This window comes from Mus pahari, chromosome 5 (genome assembly GCF_900095145.1).
Source record: "Mus pahari chromosome 5, PAHARI_EIJ_v1.1, whole genome shotgun sequence".
Lineage (NCBI taxonomy): Eukaryota > Metazoa > Chordata > Mammalia > Rodentia > Muridae > Mus > Mus pahari.
Genome location: NC_034594.1, coordinates 132,148,369 through 132,164,879, shown reverse-complemented (window position 1 = coordinate 132,164,879; position 16,511 = coordinate 132,148,369). Strand labels below are relative to the sequence as shown.

General features: G+C 35.1%; 1 protein-coding gene across 2 annotated transcripts in view; it reads right to left on the bottom strand.

Annotated features, from left to right (window-relative positions):
- The window catches only part of Cop1 (COP1 E3 ubiquitin ligase), a 119,893-nt gene that overhangs the window by 73,510 nt on the left and 29,872 nt on the right, over nucleotides 1-16,511 (bottom strand). For both annotated transcript variants that reach the window (XM_021199350.2, XM_021199351.2), the window contains exons 7-8: nucleotides 9,155-9,214; nucleotides 7,790-7,866 (exon numbers count right to left, since the gene is read on the bottom strand). In XM_021199350.2, coding sequence (XP_021055009.1) covers nucleotides 7,790-7,866; nucleotides 9,155-9,214 — 137 coding nt within the window. The remainder of the gene's footprint in view (nucleotides 1-7,789; nucleotides 7,867-9,154; nucleotides 9,215-16,511) is intronic.

Sequence of the window (16,511 nt, the reverse complement as noted above, 5' to 3'; positions counted from 1 at the left end):
TGCACAGAGATGAAATATGAAATCTCTACCACAATTCTAAAATCTCTACCAAAACAAAACAAAACAAAACAAAACACCAAGCCTGCCAAAATGATGTGTCTCTGGAAGAATCACTGGTTGGTCATCTTGAATACAAAGTTTCTACTTAAATTCTAAATGGTTTAAGCTCAGCTCTTGGGATGATTTGCACAACCCTTTTTACAATCTTCAAAGTAAAAATACCCGGATTAGGATCAGTTGTACACTAACTGTGATACTGGGAAAATTTTTCTTGTTGACTGAATTTTTAATCTATAAAATAGATTGAATAAAATAACCCGGGTAAATTATAAAACACTGCCCAATACATGGCTCTAACATTGATAGTTCCAACTTCTGAGGATATAGTCCTCCTCTATGACAAGACAGATCTGATTTTAACACAAATTATATTTAAAATATCATAAAAAAATTCTCTAGCGCCTTCCTGTTCTAACATGCACAAGATGAGGAAGTGTTTAGTTCTATAATACATATGCTGAGCAGGGAACCTAGTATTTATATTCTTTTTTAAATGATCTGCTATTCCACAATAATCCTGAAGCTGAAAAAGAAGTTTTTAGAATAGTTTCCTTTGGCAGAAACTCAGGGCTAGTAGATGTAAAAATCCATAAGCTGAAATTTTTCTGACAGACTGAATAAGTCTCAGTGTACCACTTTACTTCCTTTTAAAGCAAACCATTTTGCTTGGTAGAATTTCAAAAACAGAAAAGGATACATTCAAAGAAACAAACAGAAGAGGATACACGGAAAGAAACAGGGACAGAAAGGACCCACTCACAGGCGCAGGCCTGAGGATCAGCCTCCAGTACAACTAGCCAACAGAACTAGTCAATGTTTCGCTTCCTCCCAAACGGGGCTGTATTTTTAGTTACTTTATATCTACAGCCCCCTTCCAAAGAGTTGGAGATTACTATTTATTTTTAATTCATAGAAGACAATCTTGTTAAATAATATACTTACTATAAACATTTAAGGTTATAAAAATCAATTATAAGTCAATAGAAAAAGCAAGGAAAGATTCAAAACTAGGGTGATTATGAGACTAAAGAAAATGATGGTGCTTGAGTAAGAGACAAATTGTAGAAATGGAGATGGAAACAGCAAGAGAAATTTTCTTTCATGAACCAGTTTTACTGTGTATGATTTTGTTTTCCTAGACACTTCCATTCCTCATTTACCAGGATCAAAATCTTCACTAATCAAAGAGGAGAGGTACCTTGTATGACTGACTCTCTCTAATCTGAAAAGGCAAGAAGCTATCATGATCTACTCTGATCATAGTATAGACACTATAGTATTCCATTTTTCAGTTCGCAACCACCAGTCTGTAGCTCTCTATAGACTAGAAACGAGATTTGAAACACTTAAAAGACGTATAAACTATAAAATAATTTGTTACTTCAATGGTTCAACACATAAGAGTACATTCTGCTATTGTCAAGGTATTGACTACAATGTATTCTTAATTAAATGTTTAAGGAATGTACTACACTGTTACAATTATCATAAAAACACTTAAAATTTTACCACATTTACGAAATGGGTTTTTTTTTTTTTAACTCTTTTGGGCTAAGCATCAAAAAATATTATACTGAGCTGGGCGGTGGTGGTGCACGCCTTTAATCCCAGCACTTGGGAAGCAGAGACAGGTGGATTTCTGAGTTCGAGGCCAGCTTGGTCTACAAAGTGAATTCCAGGACAGCCAGGGCTACACAGAGAAACCCTGTCTCGAAAAACCAAAAAAAAAAAAAAAAAAAAAAAAAAAAATTATACTTATATATCAAAGGAAAATTATGGCTGAGCAACAAAAGATTTAATATATTAAAATACCAAAATTTAAAATATCAAGTTTTTAAACAGTATTAGTTCCAAATAGGACAGCATATCTCCTGGTGTCATGCTGACAATTTACATGGCATTAGATAGAATTCAAAAGGGCAATGCTTTCAGATTTTTCATATCTCATTTAGGCCCACTATGCTTTAAAAAAAAACCAAAAACCAAAACCCAAAAATTTATACATGTACATTTGTATTTGTACATGTGGATAGTATCCTGTTATACGAATTTTGAAAGTCATATAACTTTTCTTGAAATCTTGGTAAAAGTACCTATAAGCTAAAATCACTTAAATATATTTGATTTTGTCATACTAACATTTATAAAATGTAACTTTCCTATTATACTGGGGTAAAAATCTAGTTTCCTTTAAACTCCTAGCACACTTTGGCCACCTCCAATGACAGTAAACACAATCAAGTGGGCTGGTGGCAGTGGGAAATGGGCATTCCTCTCCGATGACATTTTACCTTTAGAATAAAACAGTGCATTAGCATGGCTGATTGCCATTTTTAGTACAGGTGGTAACCCTGCTTTTATATAATGCATGACATAAAATAGAATGGAGAGTTTACTTTCAGGCCTTTAAGTGCCTAGTAGACAGTCACGGGAATTCACAGATTAAGCACAGGAGACCTGAGAAAAGACAAGCTGTCCCTGATATGCTGTTTCCCTGTGTATGAGAGTATAGCATTACTATACCTAAAAGAGGGACGCTGTTGTTCCTCTCTTATTAACACTTTATAGTTTTCACTATGACTGTAGCAACCACACACAGTACAGGCAACTTCAGCATCGGTTTATGTTGGGGAAAAAAAAAGCATTGGCAGATGCTGAGTTTCCTCTAGGAATTTTTGGGAATGTAACAATATCTGTTCTGCTTAATAGGGGGTAATAGCATATCCTGGATCTTTTAAACTTTGGGGATCTTCTCTTAATTGCTCCATAGTTCCCTGGCATCACTCTCATTTTCAAGGCTGGGTAGTAAAAGAGTTTCTTTAAAACAGAACATCTTTGACCCTGTGCTGACAAAAAGATTCAGAAAGATAAGAAAAATACACAGACTTTCAGGTTCTTGAACTACTAGACAGGACTAAAGGATATTAAATTATATTCACATTATCCTCATATAAGCAAAAATTAATTATGTTATAGACAATACAAGCTCCCACAAGATGGAAAAATGACAAAGCAAATCTGTATGTAGTATTGAGCCCAAAAGCATTCTAAAACTATTTGCCACATTCTGTTTTTACTCAATATCCAAGTCTAAAACAATTTATAATTAGAAACACATAGTTACAAGGAAAACCTGCTATAACAGACTTGAAAGAACAAGACAAAGGCCATATATGATGGAACAAGCCTGGAATTCCAATACTTAGGAAACTGAGACAGGGGACTTACTGGGAGGACAAGGTCACCATGGGTTAGATAGTACCAGCTAAGCTTCAGAGTGCTACTTACAATAAATAAAACCTTTAAGCCAAGGTCCCTTCAAAGCAAGTGTGATGGTTTATATTAAAACTATAATAGTGGAGTAAGAAAAAGAAAGCAGAATTTAGCACTTTGGATGAATGCTTAAGAAGTTATCTACTTGGGCTGGAGATATGGCTCAGCGGTTAAGAGCACTGACTGCTCTTCCAAAGTTCCCGAGTTCAAATCCTAGCAATCACATGGTGGCTCACAACCATCCGTAATGAGATCTAACGCCCTCTTCTGGTGTGTCTTAAGACAGCTATAGTGTACTTACATATAATAATAAATAAATCTTTAGGCTAGAGTGAGCAGAACCAGAGTTCAATTCCCACAATTGCCTGATCTCTAATGCTCACAACCATCTGTACAGCTACAGTGTACTCATATTCATATTCATATATATATATATATAATAAATAAATCTTAAAAAAGAAGTATTTACTCATACTGAACATCCTAAAATGGTTAAAAATTAGGAAGAAATGGAATAGAATACAACTGGGCTACTTATGCAATTATTTCATCCTTATAATCATCACCTAGTATTGGCCCGAAAATGTGGTGTCACCTGCTCGATTCATGGATCTTTGGTAGACATTTCTCAAAGTTGTCCTCAGAAAGTGACTGATATTAATTTGTTCTGATATTTAAGTGCTATACTAAATGTTATTCATTTTCTATTGTTAAAAAATAATACACAACTTTATACAAAAGAAAAATATTTAGATACCTTTACCTACTCCTCTCATATAATGAAATATCTTAACACACTTTATTTGAGCTAATTTAAAACAAATCTGTAATCCAGATATTACATATTACAAATAATGCTTATATATTTTCTAAAGTATTATCTCTACCATCCTACCTCCAGACATGTTTTTCAGTTTTTGGGAGCTCTATCATATAAAATAAATTATACTAGATAATAAGGATTCAAAATCCTGTTTTTCAAACAGGAGTCTTGCCTGACAACCAAGAAGGACTGAAATAATGACTCTGCACAACTCTAGATTTCAGAATTTTAATAGACCATGACAATGTTCATAGCAAGAATCACAAAGCATTTTATAAGGCCAGGAAGACAGCTGCTCAAGAAAAAGAGTGCTTGATGTTCGTTCAGGTATAAAGACGAGTTTGAATTCCCAGAATCAATGTAAAAGCCATGTGGCCACATGCACCTATATTCCCAGTAACTGGAAAGACGCAGGAAAATGATGGCACACTCCAGATTCAGTGAAAGATTGTGACTCAAGAGAATTAGGTTGAAAATGATTTAAGCATGATACCTGTGATGTTTTAAATATGCTGGGCCCAGGGAGTGGCACATTTAAGAAGTGTGGCCTTGTTGGAAAAGGTGTGTCTCTCTGGGAGTGGGTTTTAATACCCTCAATCCTACCTACCTAGAAATCAGTCTTTTCATAGTAGCCTTCAGATAAAAAATGTAGGACTTTCAGCAACTCCTGTATTGTGCCTGCATGGACACTGCCATACTCCCACCTTGATGATAATGGACTGAACCTCTGAACTTGCAAACCAGCCCCAATTAAAAGTTGTCCTTATAAGAGTTACCTCGGTCATAGTGACTGTTCACAGAAGTAAAATCCTAACTAAGACAGCACCTAGTATCCTGCTCTTACCTCTATGCACAGCACTCTCATCTGTGCACATATATCTATATCACACAGACACAGACATACACACACAGACACACAAACACACACACACACACATTTCATAAAAATTCTAAAATAAGTATAAATAAAATATAGTCATTATCATTTCATAGGAAAATGAGTTTTAATACATTAAAGTTCTTGGGAGTCAAAAATTCTACACATTCTGTTCTTTAAACAAAATGATTAATTTACTAAGAGAAATTATTTCCCATCCCAAGACAGCATAATCATGGGAATAGGGCCTGGGGGTTTGCCATATTCACAACTATATCACAGTGTCTTCACTGTGTTTTATGCCTAGCTGACAGAATCCAAATTTGGGATAAATGACTTAAAGTCTTCCAGTATTCTAAAGAAAGAAAATTAAAGTTTTAAGAACAATTTTAATAACTTGTACTTTTATTACCTATCAATGTTATTAATGATGATAAGCAGGTAATGAAAAAAGTATTCTCTACACTCATTTACAATTCAGCGTCTTCTCATGCCTACAACATCAATTCAACCCCTTTCCAAGGCATAAGGTAAAGTAATTCATCTCTAGTGCTCACTATAAAAAGCTCCTGGTTAGTCTTTAATCTCTACTCCAAATAATCAGTAAACAACATTAAAATACAGCAAGTGAATGTGTAAGGTTCCCAAGCCCACTCTATCTGAGATTCTTGTTCATGGTTTGCCTCTTCATTCTGTTCCCTTGTTGCTTTGTTTTGGACATTTGGTTTTGTTTGGTGAGACACAGTATCTCACAAGCAGTCCTCCATGGCTGACCTCGAGCACAGAGATCCATCTGCCTCTGCCTCTTCAGCATGCCTAGTTTATGCTAATAACTAACTACCTTCCCCACTGTTACCAACAAAATCATAACCCAAGCTCTCACTCTCCTTCATAAGTATTCTAACTTTTCTCTCTGCTTCCAAAGGTATGAAGTCAAGAAAGACATAACATGTCTTCTCTCTCTTCCACATGGAAATTGAAAACATTTTAAAATCCAAATCAGACCCAATGGTTTTTCCAGCATGTTTCAGCTTCACTCCAACAGTTGTTGTCTCTTTGGAAAAGCTCAACTAGCTAAAACAGAATATTCCTGTAAACATCTGGCCTGCTAATCTGTTCTCCTGAAGGCTGCAGATTTAGGTTATGAACTTCTGTGACTGTTAGACAACTAGGATCTCTCCATAAAGGCACAAACTTTGTCATCAAGATTCAGTAAACAAACTGCCTGATCTCTAATGAGAGGCATTCAACAAATATAATCTTCAAGATTCATAAAATCTAATACACTAATATTATAATAGTTAATATTTTCTGTTAAAGTGAGTGACATGAAATTGGGAATGGATTACCAGTTTACTATTGAAATGTTTGTGATACTGAACAATTTCCCTGTATTCAGTTACTAACAAACAAACAAAACAAAACCCAAAGAACAAAAAAACAGCCCTGTTGCCAAGAACACCAAACATCAGAAAGTGAATGACAGGCTTAAAGATAACAGATCTTGTCTTTAGGATTGTTTATTAAAACAATTATGAAACAGGTGAAATACTACCTTATTTGGCTGTTGCTCCTATTGAACATTTAAGTATAAAATGACAAAGTCCAAAATTTAGACAGTACTTATTTAATGAAATAAATTTGACAGCTAAAGGTACCACATTTGTTTCTTGTATTCTATAAATAGTCAAATGAAGCTGTTTCTAAAATCTAAGGATATAGTTGGGTAAGAGATATATAATTATTTTTTTACACATAACATAATCCAAGCTGTAATGATGGTAAGACTTAATAATTTATAGGATTAAGTTTAATTATTTTTGATTTTTGGAAGTAAGGTCTCATGTAACTTAGGTTGGCCTTGAATTGGTTGTATAACTAAGGGTGATTCTGAACTCTTAACACTCAAGTTTCTACCTCCCAAGCTAGGAAGAATACAAGGATAGACATGGTAGTGTGTGTACAAAATCGCACCTACTTTGAATGCTGAGATCAAAGGACTGGGAGTCTAAAACTAGTCTGGGCAACTCAAGAATTCCTTAGCCTCCTCTACAAACCAGCACACTCACCCACACCACCAAGAAAACGGCTACCGCAGTTACAGAGATACACATCTTGTAAAACAAGTACTCTAGCACACGGGAAGCAAGTGGAGCTGTAGCAGAAAGGCCAGCCCAGTACAGATAATGTGAACCAGACAGACAGAGAGAGAGACAGATTGAAAAAAACAAAGTAAGAAAGACTTGGACTAACAAGTTTTTCTAATGCTTTCATTTTTAAAGCTGGGAAAAGTAACCAACCACCAAAAGTACAGTGAGTTAGAATAAAAAAGGTTTAAATTTCTTTTCATCATCATTTCAAAACAGGGGCTTTGTGTCCCTATCTATCCTGGAACTCACAGAGATCTTCCTACATTTGCCTCCTGAGTGCTGAGATTTTAAAGACATGTGCCAGGACCAAGGTTTTTTATCTTACTTTTCTTACTATTACCATATTATGTTTCCATATTTTGATTTAAGATCTGACATTAATTTAAAAGACATCAAAAACCTCAAACTTTTAATCCATGTGTAAATTTAAAACACTGTAACATCTACCTACTAACTTAAGCCAAAAAATAAAATAGAAATTGGCTCTCTGCACCCTTGTTCTCAGTGGTGTCATGTCACAGTCTTCATTAACAAGGCTCCTGAGAACTACAGTACCATGAACACTGAATACAAATCCCGAACAATTACTGATGTAAAGCTTTGTACCTGTGTGACGGAGAAGGAGCTTCAAATTGAGGCACTGTGCTATCTTCACTGACAGGAGAGTACAAGCCACTCATTTCCTGAAATTGTAATTATATGAGTTATTGTACATACTCCAAACAGCAGGTGTATAACTCAAACAGGCATATGGCATTTCATTCTGTTCTAGCCCCAGCTTTTTATCAAACTTCTCAAGGATTCCTTTCCATAGAATACAAAAATAAAGTTCATCTGAAATTAAGAAGGAAGTCTTGCCTAGTGTTAAAGAACTATAATTCCTAAAAAATCCTGCTCTAACTAAAGAAAGCATCCAATGAAGAAAAGGCCAAAAAGAAGTACATCAAAGAGGACGCAGTGTATTTTTTACACGGTGAACTATTCATACAAGTGATGATCGATTAGTGGACACTAGGATAAATAAGATGACATGGTGACTGGATTGTTAACAGTCAAATCTCCAAATTAACTGACAAGAACTGAGAATATATCTGTCACTCTCTAGGAGTAATCTACAAGTAATAAAAACAAAAAGAGTAGCATTCTTGAATAAAATACTGACTTTGTCCAACAATGACATAAATTCTAATTTCTGCTCATTAACCTAAAGGGGCTAATCAAAGATAATCATATAAATTATGTCTTTAAATCTCATGACTGGCCTTTTTATGTAGAATGTTCTCATTAGTGGAAAAATAGCAAATTTGAAATGCAACTATAGATACATAATCAGGTAAAATTACTTCTGCCTTAGCTCAAAATGGCTTAACAGGTAACATAAATATAATAAATTAGTAATATTATAAGGGATACTGAATTCCGATTAAATACTACATCATTCATTATCCTTTGTTCTTTCTTAATGTCGGCAAAAGAAAATCACATGTGTAAATACTAAAAACACTAAATTTAAATTTAGCCAGATGTAGTGACCTCAACCCACAATAGTCTCTGAATCTCCCAATGAATTTCTGTATGTAATCTGGACTTTATTATGAATTCCAACAATAGTGTCAATGTCTTTATATCATTTTTAATTAACATTAGTATATGTTAATACAAGCAGTAGATTGTAAAAATAAATTTAATAAAAGATGAAATGATCAATCATTTTAAGGAAATAATGAAGGATTAGTAGTAAATTAATTTAAATAATTAGTAATAATTATGTAAATTAATTGGCCTACAAATAGAAAATTAGGCCAAATTTTGTTCCATTTAATCAAAAATTAGTATAATAAATGTCAATATAAATTTAGATTACAATTTATCTTGAAAAAAGTATTCAGACTTTGTCTCCCTGCACAGCTAAACTGTTAATTAAAAATAAAGTAAAACTATGAGAAATGTGAGAATTTCTTGATTTCTTACTTCCACTCTTTTAATATCCTCTTCCAAAACACTTAGTTCCTTCTGGATCTGTTCCAATTGCTGTAGATTAAAGAAAGGGAGAGAGAAAAGAAAAAATTCTAATCTAAACCACATCATCAACAGCATGGAAAAAAAATTAACCTTACATTTGGTTTAAAGAAAAACAAGAAAGGCCTACTGAACTGACCATTAAGTGCAAAAGAAGGGGACTGAAAGAGAAGAAAATCAAAGAAGTAAAATGCTGACATTCAAATGTAGATAATACTTTTCATGGGAACATAATGTTATGTTTATTATAGCAGACTGACTTTACAATAAAATATAAATAATGAATGATGCCAATAAAGTGACTTAAAATATATTAAAATATAAGATATCCAAAAAGCTTTCACATCTCATTGAATTTTAAAAAAGAGGCAACCATTCTAACTTATTCCACTAGTCTGATAGTGGTTAAAATCAACTCCAAAGCAACTATGAATTGCACACTGTAATAGTTACATATCATGATTTTTAAAGGAATTAACTATCTTGCTTTTCATAATGTTCCCACTGCATCACAGCCATTTTCATGTCAATAAAATATAAGCACTTCAATAATAGGATAACATTCAATTATATATTGAAACATTTCTTTCTTACCAGAGATTTAAGATGTTAACAACTATCATAAACCTAGGACATACAAGCGTCTCAAATATTATCATTTTCCTTGTATTATAAAGTTATTTCCTTTTTTTAATTAAGAGATGAGTAATGTTGGGGATTGGTCTGGTGCTGTGTATAGAAATGCTAAATTCTGAATGCCAAGGTCTGGTTGCAGATTCTCATGTAAACCAGCCTGTGTTGTATAAATCTTGCTCCCCAATTTAAAGCTATTGGTTAAATAAAAGTGGCTAAAGCCAATTACTAGGGTGAATACAAGTAGGCATGTTTTCAGCTACCAGGCTGAGAGTCCCAGTAGGGACCAAGAGGTAAGAAAGAAGAAGAAGGAGAGAGAAGGAAAGAGAAGACAGAACAGTAGATCTCCATTAGACATAATGGACCAGGAACACTTGGTTGAGAGAAATGCCTCCCCACTCTACAGTACAGACTGACAGCAGAAAATAACCCAGGCAAGACACAAACAGCAAGTACTCAGGGAGCTCAGCTGGGAATTAACCAGTCTAGCATACAGAAAAATAGATTAGGGGTAATTCATCCAGTAATTGTGCTAAAGCTGATTTAAAAATCCATAGGATTTTGCTTCTATTATTGGGGAACTAGATAGATTATAATAACAACTAATAAGAGTTATTAAGTAACATTTGAAAATACCATTTACAGATTAAAATAGAAATTGTTCAACAGAAATAGCTATAAAATTTTCATTGTACACTAAGCTGCTTTCCAGAAACTCTGAACTACACTGAGCAACCATAACTGGCTGTTTTATTTTAATCCATATATACTGAACAATTTTAAAATATAAAACAGTAATACATAATTGTGTAATACTGGTTGCCAGATTTGAAGCAAAGTCTGTGTCTATTAAGAAAATAAGGCACAGAAAGGATAGGTATTTTGTTCAAGACCTTTCAAGGGGTATACAGAAAAACTGGAACGAGAGCCAAAGCAGCCCTTCTTGCTCTAAAAAACAACCGATCAACCACTGCAACACTATCTCAAGAAATAGGACCTTGGGATTTAATCCTCTCATGCCAGGTACAGGAGAGCATTTAAAGGTTTGTTAGCATTGGTATTGTCTACTACAGCAAAATAAGCACAGTGAAGGCTATGTAACTGATGACCTTATTAATCCAAATATTTATCACCTTAGCACTTTGCTAAGTATGGAGAATAGTACAATGGAGGTAATGTTTGTTCAAACACAGGATCTAAATGAAATCAGATCTCAAGTCAAAGATGGAGTCTTAAAGGACTTACTCAATTTTACAATAGGTAAAGACAATCAAGACAAATGCTAAGGCTATGAAAAAAGGAAATAATAAAAGGGATCCATGGTAATTAATGTAACACGGAACATCAATTTAATCAGAAACAACGAGCCAAAGAGTAGACATTAGAGAAGCTAACATCATAGAGGCAGGCAAAATAAGACACTTGTTAACTGGAAGAAGGAACAGAAGCCAAATTTAGCCACCAAATCAAGGAAGGAGATACATTTATCAGCAAAATCAATGGTTACAAAAAAGTGATTAGTTTTACCCACCTTTTCAACTTAACATTGTATCTACTTTAAGATAACTTTGCTCAATGTTAAAAAGTTTAACACAGCATTTCTATCTTAACTAAAACACTAGTTAGTGTCTTACTTGAAGACACTGACAGCTTGGTAGTCTTTCAAATAAAGGCTGTTCCACTGACCAATTCTTTAATGCCCCAAACTCAGAATACACACAAACCCACAACTTCCTCTCCAATCATCCCAATGTTATTTCCAACTATTTGTCCTCCACTCTCACACACAAAGTACACATAAAATCATGCAGTTAATGATTCTCACTCAGCCTATTTAGCCAGCTACAACATCCCATTATTCCTTATCCTTAACAAAATCTTGTTTCACAGACATTTAAAATCCCAGTGGTTTAGACTTAAAATGAACAAAGTGCTCTCATGGCCACCTCTTAAATATTTTTATTATTCTGAAATGCATGCAACACTGCTAAATATCTTTACTTAAAATTTGTTTTATTTTAAGGGTTCTTTAAAATGAATGCAACAAACAGTTAAAATAAAACCTAAAACAACATAGCAACCTATATCAACATAGATAACCCACATCAGGTTTGGTCAATAACATAACTAAGTTATCAAATTCTTAATTGCTGAGTCATCTCACTAGTCTGAGGCTGCTATACATATTGAAGATGAATTACAAAAAAAAATGGCTAATATCAAATAATTTATACTTTAAAAACCAAGATTTTAAGGCTATAGAATGATTACTCAGCTGTTCTTTAGAACATGGGTTTAATTTCTAGCAGCTCGCAACCAACCGTTTTCTAGCCTCTGTAAGTACCAGTCACAAATGCGATACACAGACATCCATGCAGTCAACACATGCATGCACATAAAATCAATTAAAATAAAGTTTAACAAGTGCTATCCTAATGAATATAAAAAGGTGTTAAAAGTTATCTTGGTCGTCAGCCATGAAATTAAGATAAAAGGAAATCTGAAGAAAATGAGCTTATAAAATAAAGAATTCTCAACTGAGGAATANCGAATGGCTGAGAAACACCTGAAAAAATGTTCAACATCCTTAGTCATCAGGGAAATGCAAATCAAAACAACCCTGAGATTCCATCTCACACCAGTCAGAATGGCTAAGATTAAAAATTCAGGTGACAGCAGATGCTGGCGAGAATGTGGAGAAATAGGAACACTCCTCCATTGCTGGTGGGATTGCAAGCTTGTACAACCACTCTGGAAATCAGTCTGGTGGTTCCTCAGAAAATTGGACATAGTACTACCGGAGAACCCAACAATACCTCTTCTGGGCATATACCCAGAAGATCTTCCAACTGGTAATAAGGACACATGCTCCACTATGTTCATAGCAGCTTTATTTATAATAGCCAGAAGCTGGAAAGAACCCAGATGTCCCTCAATAGAGGAATGGATACAGAAACTGTGGTACATTTACACAATGGAGTACTACTCAGCTATTAAAAACAATGAATTTATGAAATTCTTGGGCAAATGGATATATATGGAGGGTATCATCCTTAGTGAGGTAACCCAATCACAAAAGAAGTCACTAGATATGCACTCACTGATAAGCGGATATTAGCCCAGAAACTTAGAATACCGAAGATACATTATGCAAAACAGAAGAAAACCAAGAAGGATGACCATTGTGTGGATACTTCATTTCTCCTTAGAATAAGGAACAAAATACTCATGAAAGGGCTGGTGAGATGGCTCAGTGGGTAAGAGCACCCGACTGCTCTTCCGAAGGTCCAGAGTTCAAATCCCAGCAACCACATGGTGGCTTACAACCATCCCTAACAAGATCTGACTCCCTCTTCTGGAGTGTCTGAAGACAGCTACAGTGTACTTACATATAATAAATAAATAAATCTTTAAAAAAAAAAAAAAAAGAGAGATGAGATTTAAAAAAAAAAAAATACTCATGAAAGGATATAGGTACAGAGACAAAATTTAGAGCTAAGATGAAAGGATGGACTATCCAGAGACTCCAGAGACTACCCCATTCGGGAGTCCATCCCATCATCAGCCACCAAACCTAGACACTAATGCTCATGCCAGCAAGATTCTGCTGAGGGGACCCTGATATTGCGGCCTCTTGTGAGGCTATGCCAGTGCCTGGCAAACACCGAAGTGGATGCCCACAGCCAGCTATTGGATGGAACACAGGGTCCCCAATGGAGGAGCTAGAGAAAGAACCCAAGGAACTGAAGGGGGCTGCAACCTTGTAGGTACAACAACAATATGAACTAACCAGTACCCCCTGAGCTCGAGTCTCTAGCTGCATATGTAGCAGAAGATGGCCTAATTGGCCATCACTGGGAAGAGAGGCCCCTTGGTCTTGCAAACTTTATATGACCCAGCACAAGGGAAGGCCTGGGCCAAGTAGTGTGAGTGGGTGGGTAGGGGAACAGGGGCGGCAGGGGGGAGGGGTTATAGGGAACTTTCGGGATAGCATTTGAAATGTAAATAAAGAAAATAATAATAAAAAAATGAGCTTATAAATTGCATATTAGATTCAAACATTTCCATTTCAAGATATCAATACAAGGTATTTTAGTACTAGTACACCAGAAGACAACAAACAAATATTTGAAAGAACCATGCTAAACTTAGCCTATAGGCATTATAACCCAAAGGAAGAATCATAAAGTAAAACAGAAATCTAAAACTATTTGAGAAATAAGTAAGAGAAACTACCAAGAGCAAACCATTTAACCAAAGTATAAGAAAACCCTTACTGTTCCATAAAATACTAAGACACATACTACGTATCTAATGACAGTCTTGATACTAAGACATCATTCAGCATTCCTAGAGGAGTTGTTTAAATGAAGAAACAAACAAAAGAATAAATAAAGAAATGAACAAATAGGGAAAACAAGACAGCTTATTTAAAAGCAAATGTAAATGAATAGCAATACCAATACACACTACAGTAAGATACAAACTGTTAGGGGCCAGAGAGGAAGCTCAGAGATTGACTGCCATGTGTTCAGATTCTTAGAACCCACTTAAATGAAAGGCAGGCATGGAAGGTTCCCTACAATCCTAGCATGTAGCAGGTAGATCCAGGGGGATCCCCTGAGCAAGCTGGCTAAGAAGACTGATTTTGTGACCTCAGTTTCATGTCAGAGACCCTACCCAAATATATAACATAAAGAGCAACTGAGGAAGACACCTGACACTATCATCTGACTTCTAATATATACACACACACACACACTCACACACACACACACACACACACTCACACACACACACTCACATACTAGTGTACAGGCATATTTAAAAAAAAGTCAAATGACTATAAATGTAGTGCAATCACTGGGGGGGGGGGGGAGAAACAAATTCAAATAGCCAAGTACAGGCCAATAATCCCAATACATGGGAGATAGAAGCTAGAGAATCAGGAGGTTGAGGTCATTCTTGGCTTACTGAAGGTCAGCCTGGACTATGTAAGATCTCCCTGCAAAGAAAACAGTACAGATAAATCAAAAGAGGAATTTGAAAGCCTGGTCAAGAAATCATGGAGAAAAATACATTATGGACAATGAGATGGTTCAGCCAGGAAAAAGCACTTAACAAAAGAGCTCGGCTCTATCTCTGGACCCACAGTGGAAGGAGAGAAACACTTCTGGAAGTTGTCCTCTGAACTTCACAGCCATGAAAGCACTCATGTGATAGCCTCCAATAGACAACTGTAATAGGAAGGAATGTTTTTTCTTTTTAAATACAATAATAAAAAATTTCAAAAAGGATTAACAAAAAACAACAAGTAACAGGCCTACATATCTGGTATTGTTTTTAGTAGATCTACCTTAGGTCTAAACACAAGAGAGACAAAGTGTCTTTTTAAACATGCTAGGTGTGGTACTGGAGAGGCTGAGCCAGCCTAGCTAACCTGCTTAGCCTACTTGACAAGTTCTAGGTCAGTGACACATGCAGTTGTCATCTGACTTCTAGACACACACACACACACACACACACAGCCAGTGATAAAATCACCTCAAACACAATGCTTCAGAATCAATATAGCAGGACCGCAGACTCAGTAAAGAATTAAAAAACACACATTTCCAAGTTTACACTGCCATACATGCTATTTCAGAACTTACTGTCTACCAGATGGCAAATATTTATGTAAAGAAATTAAATCATTTTCAAGGAATATATCTAGCAAAGAAAGCAAAAAAAAAAAAAAAATCTATAATGAAAAGCTATGAAACACTGAAGAAGAAAATTGAATGAGACACCAGAAGATATAAACATCTCTCACGTTCGAGGACCAGCAAAATTAGTATTGTAAACATGGTAATGTCACTAAACAAAGTTCACAGATTCAATGTGAACAGTACAGATAAATCAAAAGAGGAATTTTAACAAAATTCTAATACTTCCACAGAAATAGAGAACAAAATCCCTAAAATTCCAAATAGGTAATGCAATCCTGAACTAAAACAAGCTAGAAATATCATAACACATAATTTCAAATTATACAAAACTGCTACAATGAAGAAAACAAAATGTTTACTACGCAAAACTAGGCAAGACTAGAATAGAAGACCCCAAAATGATCGATGTAACTATATCCACAGAATTCAACAATGGCACCAAAACACATCTTGGGGAAAAACAGACTGGCTAGCAAATGATGCTATGAAAACTGGATATCTGCATATAAAAGAATGAAATAGATTCCCACCATTTACCCACAATTTAAAAAAAGGAAAAATAAAATCAATTTCAAATGGACCAAATACCTAACTGTAAAGAGAAAATATAAGATAAACAAAGAAACAGCACCAACAAGAACTGTCTGAACGATACTCCAATAGCAAGAATCAACAAATGGAATTGACCAAATTACAAGGATTCTGCACATATTAAAGGTGTGCCTGAGGGTCCAGAGTGCTAAGAAGTCTGGAGAGGTCGAGGCAGCGCCTGCTTAGCATGCATATAGAGCCCAGTTTAATCTTCAGTACCAAAAGGAATCTCTGAGCAGAAGTAAAAGGGAAACTAATAAAGGAGTTATCCCGAGCAGAAACAATCACAGCACATTACCTATACGTTGAAGATGTCACAATGAAATCTATCATTTAGTGCAAATAATATATGGATTTATAGTATAGAGTACAAA